At 43.5% G+C, this 22,000-nt stretch overlaps 2 protein-coding genes across 2 annotated transcripts; one reads left to right on the top strand and one right to left on the bottom strand.

The window, feature by feature from the left end:
* Positions 1 to 136: 136 nt before the first annotated feature.
* LOC115146864 (arachidonate 5-lipoxygenase-activating protein-like) lies at positions 137 to 7,374 on the top strand. Its single transcript, XM_029688882.2, has 5 exons — positions 137 to 312; positions 989 to 1,067; positions 6,489 to 6,559; positions 6,643 to 6,724; positions 6,795 to 7,374. Exons 1-5 carry the CDS (start codon positions 243 to 245, stop codon positions 6,955 to 6,957), a joined length of 465 nt encoding a protein of 154 aa, XP_029544742.1. The 5' UTR covers positions 137 to 242; the 3' UTR covers positions 6,958 to 7,374.
* Positions 7,310 to 11,110, bottom strand: LOC115146863 (mesenteric estrogen-dependent adipogenesis protein). The gene is made up of 5 exons (XM_029688880.2): positions 10,822 to 11,110; positions 10,560 to 10,696; positions 9,923 to 10,038; positions 9,583 to 9,750; positions 7,310 to 8,980 (listed from the first exon to the last, which is right to left on the bottom strand). The coding sequence occupies exons 1-5, from the start codon at positions 11,016 to 11,018 to the stop codon at positions 8,960 to 8,962; spliced, it is 639 nt and encodes a 212-aa protein (XP_029544740.1). The 5' UTR covers positions 11,019 to 11,110; the 3' UTR covers positions 7,310 to 8,959.
* Between the last annotated feature and the right edge of the window lie 10,890 nt (positions 11,111 to 22,000).

A 22,000-nucleotide genomic window follows, 5' to 3' on the forward strand; every position in this document is an offset into this window, starting at 1 on the left:
ATACACACATCAGTAAGGAAATCATGTCTGAGAAATAGTTTGCATAAAAACTGAGAAAAAAACGGACAGTCTAACAGGAAGTGCAAAGAGAGAGAGAGAGAGAGAATGTGTGCGTGTGTGAGACAGACACAGAGAGAGTTATAACTGGTGTCCCTCCTCCTCTATCCTTATATTCAATAAGCCTGTCCTCCCTCTGTTCTATCTGTCCCTCCGTTCTATCTGTCCCTCCGTTCTGAGTCGTCATGTTGTCCATAGTGGTGGAACACATCTTTCTCTTGGTCATCGTCACTCTCATTAGCGTCCTACAGAATGGTAAGATAATTAATACACTTTATATACATTATTTAGGTTATTATTATTATTTTTTTTAAATATTTTTTTAAATGTTTGACTACATTTTTTATTTGATTTAAACTAGGATGTCCTATTTACATTAATAATATGTGTATAGAAAGGAGGGCAAAAAGACAACTGTGGCGAAGTTACTTGCATTGTCATTGTCAGCGAGAGAATAATGTAACTTTATGGGTCTTTTCCAAAGACACACATTAAACCTAATCCTGGTATAAAAATCACTTTCAATGCCGATGTTTTAGTCCAGGACTAGGCTTAATCTGCGTTTGGGAAACGGGCCCTATCTCAGGTAAGAGACTACAAATGTAATATATTTTTTGTTTGAACCAGGAAGTCCCATTGAGATAAATAATATCTTTATAAATGGTGACCCTTGGAGGATTTACTCACATTGTAAAGTAGCTTACTATGTGATTTATTACAGACATTAGTAGTGGTGTAGTGTTCTTTGATTTTCATACTGTAAAATGTATTTATCATTTAACCTCTCGTTTGATGCTTTGAATTGAATACTATGCCTTACTTTTAAATGACTGTATATCACTTGATAACCAAGTCTTTTTCTTCACTTCTCTGATCGACGATAAAATACATTTCTGAACTGTTGGTGTTTTATCTGTCATGTTATTTCCAGCTTTCTTTGCAACAAAGGTAGAGAGGGAGGGTAAAGAGCACAACAACAAAACTGCTTTTGAGAGAGTGTCCTGCGCCAAGTAAGTAACTTTACATTTACATTTACATTTAAGTCATTTAGCAGACGCTCTTATCCAGAGCGACTTACAAATTGGTGCATTCACCTTATGACCTCCAGTGGAACAGTAGTGCATCTAAATCTTTTCAGGGGAGGGGGTGAGAGGGATTACTTTATCCTATCCTAGGTATTCCTTAAAGAGGTGGGGTTTCAGGTGTCTCCGGAAGGTGGTGATTGACTCCGCTGTCCTGGCGTCGTGAGGGAGTTTGTTCCACCATTGGGGGGCCAGAGCAGCGAACAGTTTTGACTGGGCTGAGCGGGAACTGTACTTCCTCAGTGGTAGGGAGGCGAGCAGGCCAGAGGTGGATGAACGCAGTGCCCTTGTTTGGGTGTAGGGCCTGATCAGAGCCTGGAGGTACTGAGGTGCCGTTCCCCTCACAGCTCCGTAGGCAAGCACCATGGTCTTGTAGCGGATGCGAGCTTCAACTGGAAGCCAGTGGAGGGAGCGGGAGGAGCGGGGTGACGTGAGAGAACTTGGGAAGGTTGAACACCAGACGGGCTGCGGCGTTCTGGATGAGTTGTAGGGGTTTAATGGCACAGGCAGGGAGCCCAGCCAACAGCGAGTTGCAGTAATCCAGACGGGAGATGACAAGTGCCTGGATTAGGACCTGCGCCGCTTCCTGTGTGAGGCAGGGTCGTACTCTGCGGATGTTGTAGAGCATGAACCTACAGGAACGGGCCACCGCCTTGATGTTAGTTGAGAACGACAGGGTGTTGTCCAGGATCACGCCAAGGTTCTTAGCGCTCTGGGAGGAGGACACAATGGAGTTGTCAACCGTGATGGCGAGATCATGGAACGGGCAGTCCTTCCCCGGGAGGAAGAGCAGCTCCGTCTTGCCGAGGTTCAACTTTCACACACACACGCACACCCACACACACACACCATTTTTCCCAGACACACATTAAACCAAATCCTGGAATGAAAATATTGCTTTTAAATGCTAGTAAAACTAAGTGCATGCTCTTCAACCGTTTGCTGCCTGCACCCTCCCGCCCGACTAGCATCACTGCTCTGGACGGTTCTGACCGAGAATGTGTGGACAACTACAAATACCTAGGTGTCTGGTTAGACTGTAAACTCTCCTTCCAGACTCACATTAAGCATCTCCAATCCAAAATGAAATCTAGAATCGGCTTCCTATTTCGCAACAAAGCCTAGTTCACTCATGCCGCCTAACATACCCTCGTAAAACTGACTATCCTACTGATCCTTGACTTCGGCGATGTCATTTACAAAATAGCCTCCAACACTCTACTCAGCAAATTGGATGCAGTCTATCAAAGTGCCATCCGATTTGTCACCAAAGCCCCATATACTACCCATCACTGCAACCTGTATGCTCTCGTTGGCTGGTCCTCACTACATATCCGTCGCCAAACCCATTGGCTCCAGGTCATCTACAAGTCTTTGCTAGGAAAAGCCCCTCCTTATCTCAGCTCACTGGTCACCATAGCAACACCCACCCGTAGCACGCTATTATTACTTACCCTCTTGCTCTTTTGCACCCCAGTATCTCTACCTGCACATCATCATCTGTACATCTATCACTCCAGTATTAATTATAAATTGTAATTATTTTCGCCTCTAGTGCCTATTTCTTGTCTACCTCCCTACTCTTCTACATTTGCACACACTGTACATATATTTTTCCTTTCTTGTGTGTTATTGACTAAACGTTTGTTTATGTGTAACTCTGTGGTGTTGTCTTTGGTCACACTGCTTTGCTTTATCTTGGCCAGGTCGCAGTTGTAAATGAGAACTTGTTCTCAACTGGCCTACCTGGTTAAATAAAGATTAAATTAAATAAATAAATATAAAAAACACACACACACAATGTACAATTATATTCTTTCCCTGTGTATTCAGAATGTCACGTCCTGACCTTAGTTCCTTTTTCATGTCTCTATTTTAGTTTGGTCAGGGCGTGAGTTGGGGTGGGTATTCTATGTGTTGTTCTATATTTGTGTATTTCTGTGTTTGGCCTGGTATGGTTCCCAATCAGAGGCAGCTGTTTATCGTTGTCTCTGATTGAGAACCATACTTAGGCAGCCTGTTTTCCCACTATGATTTGTGGGTAGTTGTTTTCTGTCTTTGTATTAGTTACCAGACGGAACTGTTTCGGTTGTTCTTTTTGTTACTTTGTATTTTTAGTGTTCAGTGCTATGGATTAAAATGACGAACACTCACCACGCTGCATATTGGTCCGATCATCCCTACTCCTCCTCCTCAGAAAAGGAGGAAAACCATTACACATAACCCAAACAAGGATGTACCATTTTAACAGTGTTTAACTGTTGATCCAGCTGGTTATCATTTCTTTACTGCTTATTTCATTTACATAAATGCTACTATCCCCGTGTATCAAGCCATAACCTAATAATAGCCATGCTGTAACCCACACAAGACTGCGTGTGTTTCTTTACACATTAGTTGTGTTGCCAAAGGGTTTTGCATATCCCATGTCTCCTCTCTCTCTTCCATCTGGTCACCTTTTACATGTGATTTCCATCTCTCTTAACATTACTAACCATCACATGGAGTTTCCTCAAACTCCAACCAGACCAGGTTATAGCACCCTATTTTCTATTTATAGTGCGTAACTGTTGACCAGGGCCCATACAGTAGTGTGATATATAGGGAATAGGGTGTAGACTCTGCTTACTGTGTGGATCTGCCCTGGGGCTGTAGGGGAGGTTAGACTGCTTACTGTGTGGAACTGCCCTGGGGTCTTTAGGGGAGGTTAGACTGCTTACTGTGTGGAACTGCCCTGGGGTCTTTAGGGGAGGTTAGACTGCTTACTGTGTGGATCTGCCCTGGGTCTTTAGGGGAGGTTAGACTCTGCTTACTGTGTGGAACTGCCCTGGGGTCTGTAGGGGAGATTAGACTGCTTACTGTGTGGAACTGCCCTGGGTCTTTAGGGGAGTTTAGACTGCTTACTGTGTGGAACTGCCCTGGGTCTTTAGGGGAGGTTAGACTCTGCTTACTGTGTGGAACTGCCCTGGGGCTGTAGGGGAGGTTAGACTGCTTACTGTGTGGAACTGCCCTGGGTCTTTAGGGGAGTTTAGACTGCTTACTGTGTGGAACTGCCCTGGGTCTTTAGGGGAGGTTAGACTCTGCTTACTGTGTGGAACTGCCCTGGGGCTGTAGGGGAGGTTAGACTGCTTACTGTGTGGAACTGCCCTGGGTCTGTAGGGGAGCTTAGACTGCTTACTGTGTGGAACTGCCCTGGGTCTGTAGGGGAGGTTAGACTGCTTACTGTGTGGAACTGCCCTGGGGTCTTTAGGGGAGGTTAGACTGCTTACTGTGTGGATCTGCCCTGGGTCTTTAGGGGAGGTTAGACTGCTTACTGTGTGGATCTGCCCTGGGTCTTTAGGGGAGGTTAGACTGCTTACTGTGTGGATCTGCCCTGGGTCTTTAGGGGAGGTTAGACTGCTTACTGTGTGGAACTGCCCTGGGTCTGTAGGGGAGGTTAGACTGCTTACTGTGTGGAACTGCCCTGGGTCTTTAGGGGAGGTTAGACTGCTTACTGTGTGGAACTGCCCTGGGTCTTTAGGGGAGGTTAGACTCTAATGGGTTCCTGTACAGATGTTAAACTAGTCCTGGACTAAAAGGCACACTCAATGGAAACAGCCCCATTGTAATCTCAGACCAGGAAATCGGCCCACAGGGTGCATCTCAATAGTATGAAGTGGCTTCCTCTCCTTGTCTCCTTTCCTTCAAATATTCTGGTCAAAAAAAGGAATAACGTAGATAAAGACATGAAGGAACAGAGGATCCGGACTGTTGTTTCATTGGAGGCCATTGTTGTTGCGATGATGTACTTCCTGTATTAAAAAAGGAAACAGTGGACCCACACCCTTTCTCTGCTCCTCACCTTGTTGCATTGTCCAGAAATAACCTGCCTGTAAGCATTTCATTGGACGATGTCTATCATGCATATCTCGTACATATGACTAATACAACTTCTCTGTAGAGAGGACTAAGTTAAGGTGGTTAGGCTGACATTGCGTGTGAAGAAACACACAAACAAACACACACACGCACACACACACACACACACACAAGTGAAACATTTCGCAATTAAAAACAAAGTTCAGGAAGTTGCTGTGTGGCTGCGCTGTCACACAGGAACTATATTTTTGTATTTTCAGGAAGAGGTGGTGTTATTATTGCAACACCCCTCCCTCCAATCACTCCTCCTTCCTAGTGAGAGAGCAGGGCTGAGGATGTTGTCAACCCATTTCATCATTGTTACTTTACTGACTGCATACTACAGAGTATTTTACTGACCACAGAATATTTGCGATGGCTCTCGTGACTCAGGGCTCTATTCATTCTTGAAGCGTTACAGCTTCCGCTATAGAACTTCAATAGCCATTTCCGATTGAGCCGACATATGTAGCTTTTACCGTGAGCGCAGTCTCCGCTAAAGCAAGAACATTGCCTTTACATGTCAATCGCGCTGTAATGCTGAGTTTCCACTGTATGGATTAGAAGCCTAACACTCCATACGAGTCGAGTCTCAGTGTGTGTTTGTATTCACTGTAATTTCAGCATCAAACTGTCTAAGCCTAAGGGCTCTATTTCAATCAGATCTGCTTTAGCCAACATCCACATAGCGGTGGAACTTAGGTAGAGCTGTCGAAGCCACAAGTGGCTTCCGTGTGGACTCGGTTGGGTAGATGGGGTATTTGCAACACCAGCATTTACACGCATCGCACACACACCGCACGGGCACGCACACACATTTGGGGGTGGGGTTGTCTGGGGGAAGTGAGGGATGTAATCATGTATTTATTTGTTAATAACATGTCAGAATGTTGGGTTGACTCCTGTCTTAAAAATAACTTATCTGGTTAAGAGCCTCTGCTAAAGGACTAAAATGTAAATTATACCTAAAGCGGGCATTGCCATTGGCTATGCTGAGTCACATCAACAGAAATCCCATGTAAACTGTAATCTACACCTCCATTAAGATGCTAGAAATCATTATTTAATTGAATGATTTTTCAGTTGGAGCGTAATTATTTCTGTATAGCCTACACTTTCTCGCTCTGAACTTCTAACACAGTAGGGCAAGTGTGGATTATTACTTTTTAACCTTTAAATAACTTGGCAACTCAGTTAAGAACAAATTCTTATTTACAATGACGGCCTACCCCGGCCAACGCTCGGCCAATTGTGCGCCGCTCTATGGGACTCCCAATCACGGCCGGATAGTGATACAGCCTGGATTTGAATCAGGGACTGTAGTGACACCTCCGACATCGCCAAAACACACTGCTATGCATGTGTCTCCTAGCGCCCGGTTAACCCTTGATCTGATTGAATCTAGGCCTAACTGTGGTTTTCATCATGTGTTTCTCTTGTCTGTCTCCACAGTCGTAACTGTATGGATTCCTACCCTACCTTCCTAGCAGTGATGTGGTGTGCTGGGCTCTGCCTTAACCAAGGTAAATCATCACACAGATACTGTAACATTCCCCAGTCTCTCTTTTCATCTAGCTAACACTGTCTGTGATCTTGGTGTGTTCAGCTCCTGCTGCCTTCGCAGGGATCATCTACCTGGTGGCCAGGCAGAAGTACTTTGTTGGGTACATGGGTCAGACATCTCAGAGGTGAGTGTGTGTGTGTGTGCAAAGTATGTATTTGTCTAATCAACTAATCAACTGTGTTTCTGTCTGACAGCACTCCAGGGTTCCTGTTTGGGAAACGCGTCCTGGCCTTCCTCATCCTGATGTGCATTGTGGGTATCTTCAACTTCCTGCTGGTGCGTTACCTCGGCAACGACTATAAAGACACCATGGAAACGATCACCAACGCAGCCTCTGCTCTACTCCTCATTCCCTGAACTACAGCAGTGACTATAAAGTCTGTTTTGTGTCTGTGTTGAGGTACTACTGAAAGTGACTATAAAGTCTATTTTGTGTCTGTGTTGAGGTACTACTGAAAGTGACTATAAAGTCTGTTTTGTGTGTGTTGAGGTACTACTGAAATTGACTATAAAGTCTGTTTTGTGTCTGTGTTGAGGTACTACTGAAATTGACTATAAAGTCTGTTTTGTGTCTGTGTTGAGGTACTACTGAAAGTGACTATAAAGTCTGTTTTGTGTCTGTGTGTATTTGCACAGCGCAAGGGTAGCAAGTGTGGTGATGTGATGGGTGATTCAATGTGGTGCAATTATCCACTTCTGTGCTCAATCATTTCATGTTTTATATTCTTTATTTTTTTATTTATTTTTGTCTGGGAAATAAAAACACAACAGCTACATAGTATTGAATTCTATTGAAAATGTATAAAATATGTTGCTATGCCACAGCTATCCCTCTAAATGACATTTGAACAGTTTCTAAAGTCAGTCCAAGGTGACCCTTCATCTGAAGAGCATGAAACATCTCAACATCTACATTCAAATGTTCGAGAAATCATGTCGCCATGTTCTAGAAATCATGTCGCCATACACCATTTTAAAATGTTTTCTAACAATGTACATAGCCTTCAGAATGTATTCATATCTCTTGAATTATTCTACATTTTGTGTTACAGCCTGAATTCAAAATGGATTAATTCGATTTTTTTCCCTCTCACCCAGATACACACAATACCCCATAATGATGAAGTGAAAACCTGTTTTTACAAATGTTCTCCAAATTTATTGAAAAGTAAATAAAGAAATACTCCCGAGTCAATACTTTGTAGAAGCAACTTTGGCAGCGATTACAGCTGTCTTTCTGGGTACGTCTCGAAGAGTTTTCTACACCTGGGTTGTGCAACATTTGCCCATTATTCTTTTTAAAATTCACTGCTCAACTGAGGGACATTACAGATAATTGTGTGTCGGGTAGAGAGATGAGGTAGTCATTCAAAAGTCATGTTAAACACTATCATTGTACACAGTGAATCCATGTAAACTTATGTGGATTGTTTACTTGTGAACCTATTTAGACTTGCCATAAGAGGTTGAATACTTAAAACTCTTTTTAAAAATTAATTAGATTTTTTTTTTTTATTATCTAAAAACATCCTTCCACTTTGTCATTATGGGGTATTGTGTGTAGGTCAGTAACAAAAACTCAATTTAATCCATTTTAAATTCAGGCTGTAACACAACAAAATGTAGAAAAAGTCAAGGGGTGGGAATACTTTCTGAAGGCCCTGTATATATGAACTTGATAAAACCACTTATTGTAAAGTCTTTTGGGCTGTTCTTTCAATAGTTTCTTGCCGACTGGCTTACTCCATCTTCCCAGTGACATAACAGTGCAGCCGAGGGTTCAATTCTCAACCCAAAGCAGCAGCATTGAACTGACCATCCATGTCTTACACTAAACGAGATGATCCAGTCTACTGATAAACAGCTCCTCCCAGTGGTGGAATCCTGCATAGCAGGGAGCATGTATCCCAGCTTCTCACTTCAACTGACAGGTGTCGCTGTCCACTGAAACATGGGCCTTGGAAGAGGCGAAGAGAGAGGATTTTACCGCCCTAAATATGTCCGTGTGAGATAAGACCCTTTTTGTATGGAGGTCTATGAGTGTAGAAATACATGGGGCTAATTTGATTTCAATAGAAGTTTGTAATTTTTAGACTGTTTCAAATGTACTGATATAAGTGGATGCAGGTGGCATGCCGACAGCTTTGCGAAAAATGACTTGGTTGTGCCTGTTGTTCACACGCATATCTGCCCTCTCATTGGCTAGTATGGTCCCACCTGACCTCAGTTGCCTTCAAGCATTGAGGACATGCATTTCCATTGTTAAGGAGTGGTCACTCGGCTACCTTGTCAATATAATAGATCATCATATTTGGCCTATGTCCAGTCAAAATAGTAATTATTGATTCTTGCTAAGGTCTCATCTTCCATGGTAGGAGATCTACAGGGAAGAAATCACAAAGTAAATAAACATGTGTTGGTTTTACTTCCTCCCAGATTGAGCACCCTACCTATGGCCCAATCATCTCCTTCCTCCCTCCCAGAGTGGATACCCTACCTATGGCCCAATCATCTCCTTCCTCCCTCCCAGAGTGGACACCCTAGCTATGGCCCAATCACCTCCTTCCTCCCTCCCAGAGTGGACACCTTAGCTATGGCCCAATCACCTCCTTCCTCCCTCCCAGAGTGGACACCCTAGCTATGGCCCAATCACCTCCTTCCTCCCAGAGTGGATCTATTCCCTTCACTGATTTGAAAGAAAATGACCGGTATAAGAAATATTGCGGAGCAATGGGCTGGTGGGAGTGTCCACCATATCTCAATGCTTTTAGATTGGTGGGAAGTTGTGAACAAGTGCACACTTCAGGAGGACAGAGATATTATTGTGACGCACCCTTTGATGGCCACAAGTAAGATTCAGAGAAACACAGATTATTCAGCAGTAAAAACTGTCCGCAGTAGAGAATATACATCATGTAGCTAAGAGGAACGTTCCAGATACATTCATAAATAAATAGTCCTTATTCATTCATTGTATTTGACCTTGAAATGGCGTTTGCTAAAGCCGAGCCAGTGTGGGAAGTCGAAGAGGGCATCCGAGTAATATTTCAGGGTGAAGCAAGTATCCTTCCACACGGGTGTGACCTCTCTGTTGCCTAGGAGACAGAAACTCTCCCCTGCCCAGCCTCGCAACGCATCACACAGGTCAATCTGAAAACAAAAAGCAGAGGGAAAAATGTATTTCAACTTTACATATAAAAATTATAATAAATATGAATATGCCATTTTCAATGTCAACATCTTGAGAGGTGGCTGCGTAAAGAAAATAAGCTTGTCTAAGAATCTATAACAATAATTAATAACAAAAAAATGACAAACTCACGTCGACCCTGTAGCTCTCCCCAGCCACAGAGGAGATAGTCCTGTCCAGGCCTCTCTCAATCTCCCACTTGATCAGAGGGTTACGGCCATCAATGGACACCACATACTGCTGGAGCACTGGGGAGGGAGGGAGAGAGAAAGAGCATCAGAAAGAGTCAGTCAGTCCTGTGAAGGTCACTGTGTTAAATTAGGCTGTGAGTCACACTTAAAAGGTCACTCTGCACCGCCTGCAACTGGTCACGTCCCAAATAGCACCATATTCCCTTTATAGTACAATATATTGACCATAGCCCTGGCCAACAGTAGTGTACTATATAGGGAATACGGTACAATTTGGGAAGCAGGGAGTGACTCATTATAACCTCCATATGGAAGGGCCAGCCCAGGTTAAAAATAAATAAATAACGTTGTTGTTTCACTACATGGTTAATAACTATGTACTGCTGATATCCACCAACACACATATACTGGATCAGGCTAACATTTACTCCTGTACATATGCAATCTGGTATTTGATGCAGTAAAGAGTAACGTTATGAAAAATCATTTATGAAAACCATGGACGACAGCGCAGAGCACGCCGTGTCTGCTGCTGCAGCCTACATGACCATTAGAGATAGAACAGTGAAACGTTGTACCTCTTCTGTTTTTGGGAGCTTTCTTATCTGTCGATGAAGGTTTACTTTCACATGCAGACACCAGTATATATATTTTTTTTGAGGTTAGGTTCTTCCTGAAGCGAGTGTAATCTCCCAAATTGCGCACTGTGATTTTCCTGAAAGAAAATAAATTGTTGGATACATTTTCGATTGCTAGTTAAGAAGTTGATGCTCAGCTGAATTAATTATATTTTCAAGGCTGACTAATGTATCAAACTTTTTAAATGAACATATTCCTTACTTTCCCTGCGAGTGTTGGAAGACTACTTTTCCTCCTCTGGATAACTCGAAGTCATCGATGAACACGCAGCAGTTTTCAGGGTCGCTTTTCACGAATCGGTAGCCAGCTTCTACGGTGAAACCGGGCGGAGGGTTCCGCAAGAATTCCTCAACTTCTATAACTTCCATCGTACAACGGGAGACGTCTGTGATCGTCATGTCTTTGGAGTTATGTGGAGTTTTCTGTCTCGAGCAATATCTGTTTTTCTGCTGCGATTCCAGATCACGTGATGAGGAAATAAAGGTCTTGTAACCCCAGATGGGCGTGATGGGCGTTCCGGATCTTTTCAGTGAGCCGGTTCGTTCGGCTCAGCTCACCAAAAAGAGCCGGCTCTTTTGGCTACCAAACGGCTCTTTGTATTTTTTCAAGTCATAAAGTTTGCGATAGTTTTGACTATGATTGGTGTTAAAATAATTCTAATTAAATGATTAAATGAAATCATACTCTACCTTAACCACAATGTATTTAGAAATGCATTGGTTTGTTATGAAAAAGAATGCTATTAAACATTTGCATTTAAAGTATAACATTTAATGTATATAAACAAAGTGCATATCAATCTAACAATTCAAAACAAATACAATCTGAACAACATAATAATAGAATATTGCACCATATCAAAGAAAAATAATTAACGTGCAAAACTGCAGCATCCCAGTTAAAACATTAAACTGGTCCCTCTTTTCTCTCCTTTATTGCCATGTTATAACCAGCAGCACACAGAAATGCTGACCATATTTTGCTTTTTTGAGAGATTTGCATTCAGAAATGCAAGCTGCCTCACTTTCGGCTGATGCGGTTTCTTCTCTCAGTAATTATTTGTCCCGTTTTCGAGAAGACCCTCTCAGAGCCGTTTGGGAGCCAAAAGAGCCGGCTCTTTTTGGTGAGCCGAACGAACCTGCTCACTGAAAAGAGCCGGAACGCCCATCACTGGTTTGTTCATCCGCCACTAGGCAGTCTCCCTGTCATGACTTTAGTAAGCCGTGGGGAGACAGAGGTCTTGTTCTTCCACCAGCCCAGAGGATCTGCAGATCCTCCAAATAGGACCGGACCTCCATTATGGCATCTGCTTAGGGATTCCTTCGTGCTGCATACCCAGTTGCTCTCTCGTCAAACAGCATCCAAACAGCAGATGTTTGTGGCACTACTGCTGGTGCTTCTGCTCCATCTGTTTCCTCTTCTTCCTGTTTCCCTGGTGCCTGAGCCAGCTGACTGCTGGGGCTGTCCCTCCCTGCTGCTGAGGTTATTCTTTGAAGAGCCTCATCAATCGCTCTGGCATCACTGAAGGCTAACTTCTTAAACCTGGGGTCAAGTGCAGCGATTTCTGATAGCACGTATTCCATTCTGTGGAACTTTCTGTCTATTGTTGAACATAGGGTGTCCATCAACTCTGTCACTTGTCCTGTGGTTACATTTGCTTCTCTCTGGCGGCTGGCTGTGATTGGCTGCAGACCCTTACACAGGAGTATCATTTTTGAGGCTGTCACATAGCTGAAAAGAGAGAACAGTAACTTATTAGTTCAGGTTCATGTTTTGTCTATTGATACTACATTCTCATCTACTGCTCATATACATATATAATACTGGATTAAATAATGATGTAGCAATAACTGCTTACTGTACCTCTCCACTGATCTCCACAGTGACCTGCTCAAAGGGTTCCAGGACTCTGCACACCTCCTCCACCACCTCCCATTCCTCTAGGGTCAGAGCATCAACAGGACTCTGCACACCTCCTCCACCACCTCCCATTCCTCTTGGGTCAGAGCATCAACAGGTGCATTGACAATGGCCAGGGTAGAGATGATGGCATCATTTGACTCAAGAAACCGCTTCAACATATAAAATGTTGAATTCTTCCTTGTAGTGCAGTCTTGTTTAGCCTTGTAGTGCAGTCTTGTTTAGCCTTGTAGTGCAGTCTTGTTTAGGCCTCAGCTCAGGCATCCCCATCTGGCGTTGTGTAGACTTTAGTTTTTCAGCACCTACTGTGCTCCTGTGGAAGTATTCCACAGCTGCTTTCACTTTGTCCACAGTGGGCTTCATCATTGTTTTATTACTCTATTTGGTTAGGTCAGGGTGGGCCTCTATCCGCGGTGGCGGCTCTGGTGCGGGACGTAGACCCCGTTCCACCTCTGGCTCACCCCACTTGGGGATCTAGAAGAAAAAGAAACGCACGCCTATTAAGACGAGGTGCTGGCTAGCGGAGTAGAAACTTGAAAATAAGTGTCACCCTCCCTAGGAGAGGGGGTGACCTTGATAATTTATTGTTAAAACGAGAGGCTGCCTGGATCTTTAATTTAAAGACCCTTGCGCCCTTCGGTCTCAACGTAGACTTTGATCTGAAGCCATTCTTGTGACTATTGTGACTTTGCCATTGTAATTGTTTGTAAACTTGTGTAGTTAAATTAATTTATGATCGTATGCTATCCATTTGTTGTTTGTATGCTGTTTTTTGTATGACATTTTAATATTAGATTATTAACCAATGATATTAGTCCACTCTTGGCCATGATTACAGACGCCTGTGTCTTTTGACACTATATAAACGAGTCATCCCACAGTGTTTGTGATTATACCCTGATGAAGACAGCTCGGCTGTCGAAACGTTGGTAATACATTTTTGCATCTGAGCTCTTAGAGTGTGCGGCTTACCCCACTTGGGGACCTGGTGTGGGGAACCTCGCCGCTGACCCCGGACTGGGGACCCTCTCTGCGGGACCCTCTCTACCCCACATCACACCCTGACCTAACCAAATAGAGAAATAAAACAGCTCTCTAAGGTCAGGGCGTGACACACCTTCAGAGCATCTCTTACCATCAGGTTGATTGTGTGGGTAGGACATGGATGATGGGTCCATTTTAAAATGTTCATGACTTTGGTTATGTTAGCTGCATTGTCGCTAACACAACAGACCACTTTTCCATCTACTTGCCATTCTCTGGCCACTCTCAACAGTTCCTCTGCCAAGTTCTCTGAGGTGTGTCTGTCACTGAACTCAAAGCAGTCCAGAAGACAGCTAGACATCAAACCATCTTCAATGAAGTGACATGTAACCGACATGTAAGAAGTGGTTACCCTTGATGTCCAGCAGTCAGTGGTAAGACAAACTGCAGTAGCTTTTTGGACTCTTTCCTACACTGAAGCCTGTGTGCTCTCGTACAGTGGTGGAATAAGTGATTTTGAAAGGGTTTTCCTGCTTGGAATTGTGTACATTGGATTTAGACTTATTGCTATCATTTCTAAAACCTCTGTCCTCCACGATCGAAAATGGCTGGAAATTGGTGGCAATCATTTTAGCCAATGCAATATTAATTTGGCCTTGTTTTGCTACAGACATAGACTTTTGCATAAACTGGTCCATAGAAGACTGCGTTGCTGTGGGTCGCGGAGTAGGTCTACTTGACTGAGTGGATACATCTCCACGTGTGGAGGTGCTGGCTCCACCACTGCCACTAGTAGGCCTACTTGACTGAGTGGATACATCTCCACCACTACCACTAGCAGGCCTACTTGACTGAGTGGATACATCTCCACCACTATCACTAGTAGGCCTACTTGACTGAGTGGATACATCTCCACCACTACCACTAGCAGGCCTACTTGACTGAGTGGATACATCTCCACCACTACCACTAGCAGGCCTACTTGACTGAGTTGATACATCTCCACGTGTGGAGGTGCTGTCTCCACCACTACCACTAGCAGGCCCGCTAGTTTCTCGAAGCTCCGCTACAGCTAGCATCACAGTTGGCTGCACAGTTCGCATATACCGGTGTAGGTTGTGCGTAGAACCGGCTTTATATGATATTTTGTTTTGGAAAAATTCTACCTCTGCTCTAACATTGTCTACATTATTAAAATGCATCCAAATGTTACTGTGATTCCAACTCATTTTCCAGCTGTTGTTTTCACAGCTGTCCTTCTTCTCTCTCTTCGACTGGAGAGAGAGGAAGCGTGAACGACCTAAACACCTGGCTCAAACAGAGGGATGCTATGTTAGCTAGCTGGCTATAACAGAGGGATGCTATGTTAGCTAGCTGGCTATAACAGAGGGATGCTATGTTACCTTGCTGGCTATAACAGAGGGATGCTATGTTAGCTAGCTGGCTATAACAGAGGGATGCTATGTTAGCTAGCTGCCTATAACAGAGGGATGCTATGTTAGCTAGCTGCATATAACAGAGGGATGCTATGTTAGCTAGCTGGCTCAAACAGAGGGATGCTATGTTAGCTAGCTGGCTATAACAGAGGGATGCTATGTTAGCTAGCTGGCTATGGTTATCCAACACAGGAACTCTTCCAAGTCAAGGTAAGCTTTTGGTTTTATTCATTTATTGCCACAGGGCCCGCTGGTGTAACTGCTAAACTGCTTGCTGACTACACTGTACTGCATGATTGTAGCGGGTTTACCAACCAGTTAGTTCTAGTAGCGATGTTGACTATGTTGTTAGCTAGCTAATAATGGCGATAACGATCTAAGCTGTGTGTAGAGGTTAGTGGTTATGATATGAAGGTTTAGCTATGGAAAGTATTTTTTTCACCCGGTTCACAGTCAGCTGTGAGGACACAACAGTTCACCTGACACAGGACTGAATCCAAACATGACACTGTTGATTTTATGTGCATTTTTACATTTACTGTACCTTTTTGCCGTATTTGTAGATAACGAAATCCTCTGGATACATTCATTCAGCAACATGATAATTGTCACGAGTGGCGCTCGGCGGTCGTCGTCACCGGCCTATTAGCTGCCACTGATTGTCTTTCCTCCCCCTCCTTGTATGTTTATTGGTAGCACCTGTTTATGTATGATTAGTTTGTCTTTATTAGACAGCCGGCCCGCCTGGTTGTTGTGCGGGATTATTTCAGTGTAACCTTCGGCTCTGTTGTAGAGGTACGTGTTAGTGCCTGGTCGTGATTTTTCCGTTGTACATTTTCATTCCCTGTGTTTGGGGCCGTTACTATTGTGAGCACCCTGTGGTGCGTTGGTGCTATTAAAGACGCACAGCATTGCACTCTCTGTCTCCTGCGTTTGACTCCACACCCACGACACCCGGAGCATTACAATAATAATAGTCCTTGAAAATGTGGTGTAGGTGCAGAAGACAAAAAAAATGACTTTTTGAGTGAGAGGACTAACTGGTGTCTTCAAGTGGCCACACACCTTTCCAAAGTGTTCACAGTTCCTAAGTCATTTCAACTATAAGGTGCTTTTTTGAGCTCTCCTATTTTTGCTGTTGAGGAACTAGAGCAAACACACTTATAGTTATTTTGTTTGCAACAGCCCTGTATCCCTGCTTTTACACAGCTACTGTTTACGCAATCCTAAAAGGTCCATTATAAATCCCTGGGTCAGGTGGGTCATTATCTGAATGCTTGTACTATTGCCAACATGACTAGCTAAATATTACAAGATGATTCAATGAAGCAGATTGTCATTTTTGGTGCTCATAAAATGAGGTCATATGAGTGCTCTCAGATGCGTGGTCCACGGCACATTTTTCACTGCGATACAAACAAACAGGCTCATTCTGTTCAGGACAGCCCAATGTATAACACCATGTCATCTTGTAATTGTACATCAAACATAGTGATGATGAACTTTGACACTGTATATGACATGAGTTTTATGATATAGAAATGTGAAGTCCACATTTGGACTACTTGTATAACATCAAAACGGTATGTATTATAATCCTCAACATCTCATTTTTCAAAAATACACGGTGTCCTCTTAATTGACAGAATTCCCCTCACTCAGACAACAAAACAAATGTTACCCGGTTAGCGGGTACTCTGGTTCAGAACGGCTGTCAGTAAAACAGAGAACCTGAGCTCCGACGTCATGTTTAACATGTTACTGTACAGCCACTGCGTTCCTTATCATTATCTTTATTAGTCTTTTGTCTGAAAGGATCTGGGTGTGTGTGTAAAAGTCTGTGTGTGCATATGTGTAGTGTTTGTGCATCTGTGTGTGTCTCTTTCTTTCTGTGAGAGAGCAGAGTGTGTATTGTGTTGACAGATTGGGGTCACTTGTCCAGCCCACTTGTCCAGCGTAGCCTAGTGGTTAGAGCATTGGACTAGTACCCGGAAGTTTGCAAGTTCAAATCCCCAAGCTGACAAGGTACAAAACTGTTGTTCTGCCCCTGAACAAGGCAATTAACCCACTCTTCCTAGGCCATCATTGAAAATAAGAATTTGTTCTTAACGGACTTGCCTAGTTCAATAAAGGTAAAAAAATATGGTATTAAATAGTGCTCAAGAGGGTTTTTTAAATTTTAATTTTACCTTTATTTAACCAGGCAAGTCAGTTAAGAACAAATTCTTATTTTCAATGACTGCCTAGAACTGATTTGACATCATAGACCCCTTCTTTCTCTCTCCACCCCTCCCAATTCTCTATTCGCTTCTCTCTCCCCTATTCTTTATATTGAGCCCCCCCAGAGAATAAGTTTTTAAAAAACGGTAATATTGTGAAGCAATATTTCTCTGCCAAGTCCTTTTTTAATTCGTCCTCAAACTGTTGTAGTACACTGAAATCGCCAGAAGAGGTCCCCATTGACCTGTCTCTGACTCCTCAACTGTTATTTTGCAGTGGCGGCCTGCCTGTTTGACTGCAAAGAATGAGACAAGACAGACAGAAAGACAGGAAATATAGGGGTTGACTATAGTCTACACTAGACAAAGAACATTGAATAGTGAACAGAACAGGGAACAGAACAGTGAACAGGGTGTAGTATCTGGGATCTACATCTGTTTATATTAGTTACTGTGCTGTTACTAAGCAGTAATGCATTACGGCAGTGTTACGTTACTACACCTAATAGGAAATGCACATGCGCACTGGAATGCCGGGAACTGTAGAGCACGAGGGTTTTTTGACTAAACGAAAACAAACTTTACTCCTGCCTGGTCACTTCTCCACAACACAAATATTACACAGGGAGGGTAAGAACAGAGACAGGAGAGTGCACCTAAAGAGACTAGGAATGAGTAAATGGTAGAAGAAGAAAAAATAATCACAGATTGATGGGAACGAAAGAGGTTGGGGGTTTAACTAAATCATTTATCGAAAGAATGATAGCAGGAGAGAAATACAAAATAATGAAAAGAGAGAGGGAGAGAGATGTGTGGGTAAAGAGAGAGGTGTGTGGGTAATAAGAAAAAGAGAGGTGTGTGGGTAAAGAGAGAAAGAGAGATGTGTGGGTAAAGAGAGAAAGAGAGGTGTGTGGGTAAAGAGAGAAAGAGAGGTGTGGGTAAAGAGAGGTGTGTGGGTAAAGAGAGGTGTGTGGGTAAAGAGAGAAAGAGAGGTGTGTGGGTAAAGAGAGGTGTGGGTAATAAGATCAAGAGGTGTGTGGGTAAAGAGAGAAAGAGAGGTGTGTGGGTGACGAGAGGTGTGGGTAAAGAGAGAAAGAGAGGTGTGTGGGTGAAGAGAGAAAGAGAGGTGTGGGTAAAGAGAGGTGTGTGGGTAAAGAGAGGTGTGGGTAATAAGATCAAGAGGTGTGTGGGTAAAGAGAGAAAGAGAGGTGTGTGGGTGAAGAGAGGTGTGGGTAAAGAGAGAAAGAGAGGTGTGTGGGTGAAGAGAGGTGTAGGTAAAGAGAGAAAGAGAGGTGTGGGTAAAGATAGGTGTGTGGGTAAAGAGAGAGAGGTGTGGGTAATAAGAGAAAGAGGTGTGTGGGTAAAGAGAGAGAGGTGTGGGTAATAAGAGAAAGAGGTGTGTGGGTAAAGAGAGAGAGGTGTGGGTAAAGAGAGGTGTGGGTAAAGAGAGAAAGAGAGGTGTGTGGGTGAAGAGAGGTGTGGGTAAAGAGAGATGTGTGGGTGAAGAGAGAAAGAGAGGTGTGGGTAAAGAGAGGTGTGTGGGTAAAGAGAGAGAGGTGTGGGTAATAAGAGAAAGAGAGATGTGGGTAAAGAGAGAGTGGGTAATAAGAGAAAGAGAGGTGTGGGTAATAAGAGAAAGAGAGGTGTGTGGGTGAAGAGAGGAAGAGAGTTGTGGGTGAAGAGGAAGAGAGTTGTGGGTGAAGAGAGGAAGAGAGTTGTGGGTGAAGAGGAAGAGAGTTGTGGGTGAAGAGAGGAAGAGAGTTGTGTGGGTGAAGAGAGGAAGAGAGGTGTGGGTAAAGAGAGAAAGAGAGCTGTGTGGGTGAAGAGAGGAAGAGAGTTGTGTGGGTGTAGAGAGGAAGAGAGTTGTAGGTGAAGAGGAAGAGAGTTGTGGGTGAAGAGAGGAAGAGAGTTGTGTGGGTGAAGAGAGGAAGAGAGTTGTGTGGGTGAAGAGAGGAAGAGAGTTGTGGGTGAAGAGAGGAAGAGAGTTGTGTGGGTGAAGAGAGGAAGAGAGTTGTGGGTGAAGAGAGGAAGACAGTTGTGGGTGAAGAGAGGAAGAGAGGTGTGGGTGAAGAGAGGAAGACAGTTGTGGGTGAAGAGAGGAAGAGAGTTGTGGGTGAAGAGAGGAAGACAGTTGTGGGTGAAGAGAGAAAGAGAGGTGTGGGTGAAGTGAGAGCAGGAGATAGGTGTATGGGTGAAGAGAGACAGAGAGAGGTACAGTGCATTTGGAAAGTATTCAGACCCCTTCACATAGACTCTCAGACTATGAGACAAAAGATTCTCTGGTCTGATGAAACCAAGATTGAAATATTTGGCCTGAATGCAGTGTCACATCTGGAGGAAACCTGGCACCATCCCTATGATGAAGCATGGTGGTGGCAGCATCATGCTGTGGGGATGTTTTTCAACAGCAGGGACTGGAAGACTAGTCAGGATCAAGGGAAAGATGAACAGAGCAAAGTTTAGAGAGATCCTTGATGAACACCTGCTCCAGAACACTCAGGACCTCAGACTGGGGCGAAGGTCCACCTTCCAACAAGACAACGACCCTAAGCACACAGCCAATACATCGCAGGAGTGGCTTTGGGACAAGTCTCTGAATGTCCTTGAGTTGCCCAGCCAGAGCCCGGACTTGAACCTGATCAAACATCTCTGGAGAGACCTGTAAATAGCTGAGCAGTAATACTCCCCATCCAACCTGACAGAGATTGAGAGGATCTGCAGAGAATAAGGCGAGAAACTTCCCAAATACAGGTGTGCCAAGCTTGTAGCGTCATACCCAAGAAGACTCGAGGCTGTAATCACTGTCAAAGGTGCTTCAACAAAGTACTGAGTAAAGAGCCTGAATATATGTGTAAATGTGACATTTTAGGTTATTTTTTTAGACATTTGCAAACTTCTCTAAAAACCTGTTTTTGCATTGTCATTATGGGGTATTGTGTGTAGATTGAAACAATTTAATCCATTTTAGTATACGGCTGTAGCGTAACAAAATGTGGAAAAAGGCAAGGAGTCTGAATACTTTCCGAATGCACTTTATGTGTGGGTGAAGAGAGACTAATTTATCACCGACCTCAACCCAGAGTCTCTCAGAGCCTTCACAGTCAGCCCACTAACAGCTCTCTCAGACCACAGTAAAATCACAGTGTATCTGAGAAGAGCAGAACCCAACCATGAAGCATCACGGCCCAATAAATTACATGGTACAAAACAGGCCTATATGGATGGATTGCAAACAGTACAGACATCTTCCCACAAGCAATTAGCAGCCAAAAAATAAATCTCTCCTGGACAACTTTTTAGCCTTAACATTCTCCTACAGCAATGAAGGTGGACATTTGGCCGTTTATAAAGTAAACTTTATACTTAACAAATTAGCCTCCTTGGCTAATATAAAGAAAAAAAATAATAGATAATGAAAAATGGTTAGATAATGATTGAAGAAATGTAAGGTCATTGAGAAATATATCTAATCAAAAACCAGACAACAAAAATAGTCACCTTTTAATATGGAGAAACACTGAAGCAATACAAACACCACTTTAGAAATCAGCTGGATGGAATTGAGGAATCTATTTGCCTTATTCTGGAACATCACAGTGATCGTGGGGAGTTAGTTGCAATTGTGTTTCTATTTCCGCCAACTTTCGTGCATGCTAGCGCGTGCTAGTGGTGGGAGGTGAAAGCGGAACTTTTAGTTGAGAAATTGATAGTTTTACACTGACAGGACCGCACAAAATCCTAAAATTGATCAACATGGCAAGCATTATTTGTTCAGTACGAGGCTGTCACAATAATTGAATGAAAAAGGAGGCAGTTTTACAACAACAATGTTGTGAACACCAACCCCTAAGGCATTCTGAATATACCTGTGGAACCCCATGCGACCGGCATCCACCTCCCGAAGACACAGTCTTTGCGGCTCAAAGCGTTAAACCTAAAGAAACCACCAAAACTTCCCTTTGTGTCTTCTTCCTATCACTTCTTTGACAAGAATCCTACAGTGGAGCTTCCTTAACCTGAAAAAATGGCCTGACTACAATGCTCCACTTGTGAAGAAGCGTCAAGGTGTTGGTCAGGCAGTCATCAGTGACAGGTAATAGGCTGACCACACCGCTTGCGTCACATGCACGAACGTTGCAAAATCATTTTAGAAATCCGTTATTCAATTATTGCACCCACACTGCTCGCGCGCGTCTGCAATGCCAAGGGCTAAAATAGAACTCCTTTCTATTTCTGACGCAAATCGCGCTGCAAGTCCTGCTTCTCCCATCTCCTCATTGGTTTATAGAAGCAGGTACCCACGTGCCATCTCCTCATTGGTTATACCCACGTGGGTGATTGAAAGACGAACTGTGTTGCCGGTTGGTGTAGTAATATTATGAAAGTTTAGATGCCAGTCACCATATAAGTTCAAAGATGAAAAAGCCTGGAAGGAGAGATGACTAGAAACGATTCGGTTGACCGTTTTATGTGTGGATTAATTGTCGGAGTAGGGGACCTTGTGCATTTCAGGTAAAATACCAACTCAATGTTTATATCCCAGGACAAATGAGCTAGCAACAGCAAGCTAGCTTAATAGGACAAATTAGCTAGCAAGTGCAAGCTAGCTAAATAGGACAAATTAGCTAGCAAGTGCAAGCTAACTAGCTAAATTGGCATAAATGTTTAATGCTTATCGACCGGTTCCCATTAATGTCATTGGTTCAGAGTTTGTTTTGATATTTTAACCTGCGTGTCGTGATCACGTTTGGTGTAGGGGGACAAAATAAATCTATGCACGATGTTGGGTTCCGTGTCAGCCTAAGGCTTGAGCAGTTTGCC

This window comes from Oncorhynchus nerka, linkage group LG19, assembly GCF_034236695.1.
Source record: "Oncorhynchus nerka isolate Pitt River linkage group LG19, Oner_Uvic_2.0, whole genome shotgun sequence".
Classification (NCBI taxonomy): domain Eukaryota; kingdom Metazoa; phylum Chordata; class Actinopteri; order Salmoniformes; family Salmonidae; genus Oncorhynchus; species Oncorhynchus nerka.

Bases quoted from the DNA above. Each gene is read 5' to 3' on its own strand.
- LOC115146864 (XM_029688882.2), top strand. From the start codon at position 243: ATGTTGTCCATAGTGGTGGAACACATCTTTCTCTTGGTCATCGTCACT. The intron at 1,068-6,488 runs GTAAGTAACTTT...CTGTCTCCACAG, and splicing joins GAGAGAGTGTCCTGCGCCAA to TCGTAACTGTATGGATTCCT. The intron at 6,725-6,794 runs GTGAGTGTGTGT...TCTGTCTGACAG, and splicing joins ATGGGTCAGACATCTCAGAG to CACTCCAGGGTTCCTGTTTG.
- LOC115146863 (XM_029688880.2), bottom strand. From the start codon at position 11,018: ATGACGATCACAGACGTCTCCCGTTGTACGATGGAAGTTATAGAAGTT. The intron at 10,039-10,559 runs GTACAACGTTTC...CTCCCTCCCCAG, and splicing joins AGCTCCCAAAAACAGAAGAG to TGCTCCAGCAGTATGTGGTG. The intron at 9,751-9,922 runs GTGAGTTTGTCA...TTTTGTTTTCAG, and splicing joins GGGAGAGCTACAGGGTCGAC to ATTGACCTGTGTGATGCGTT.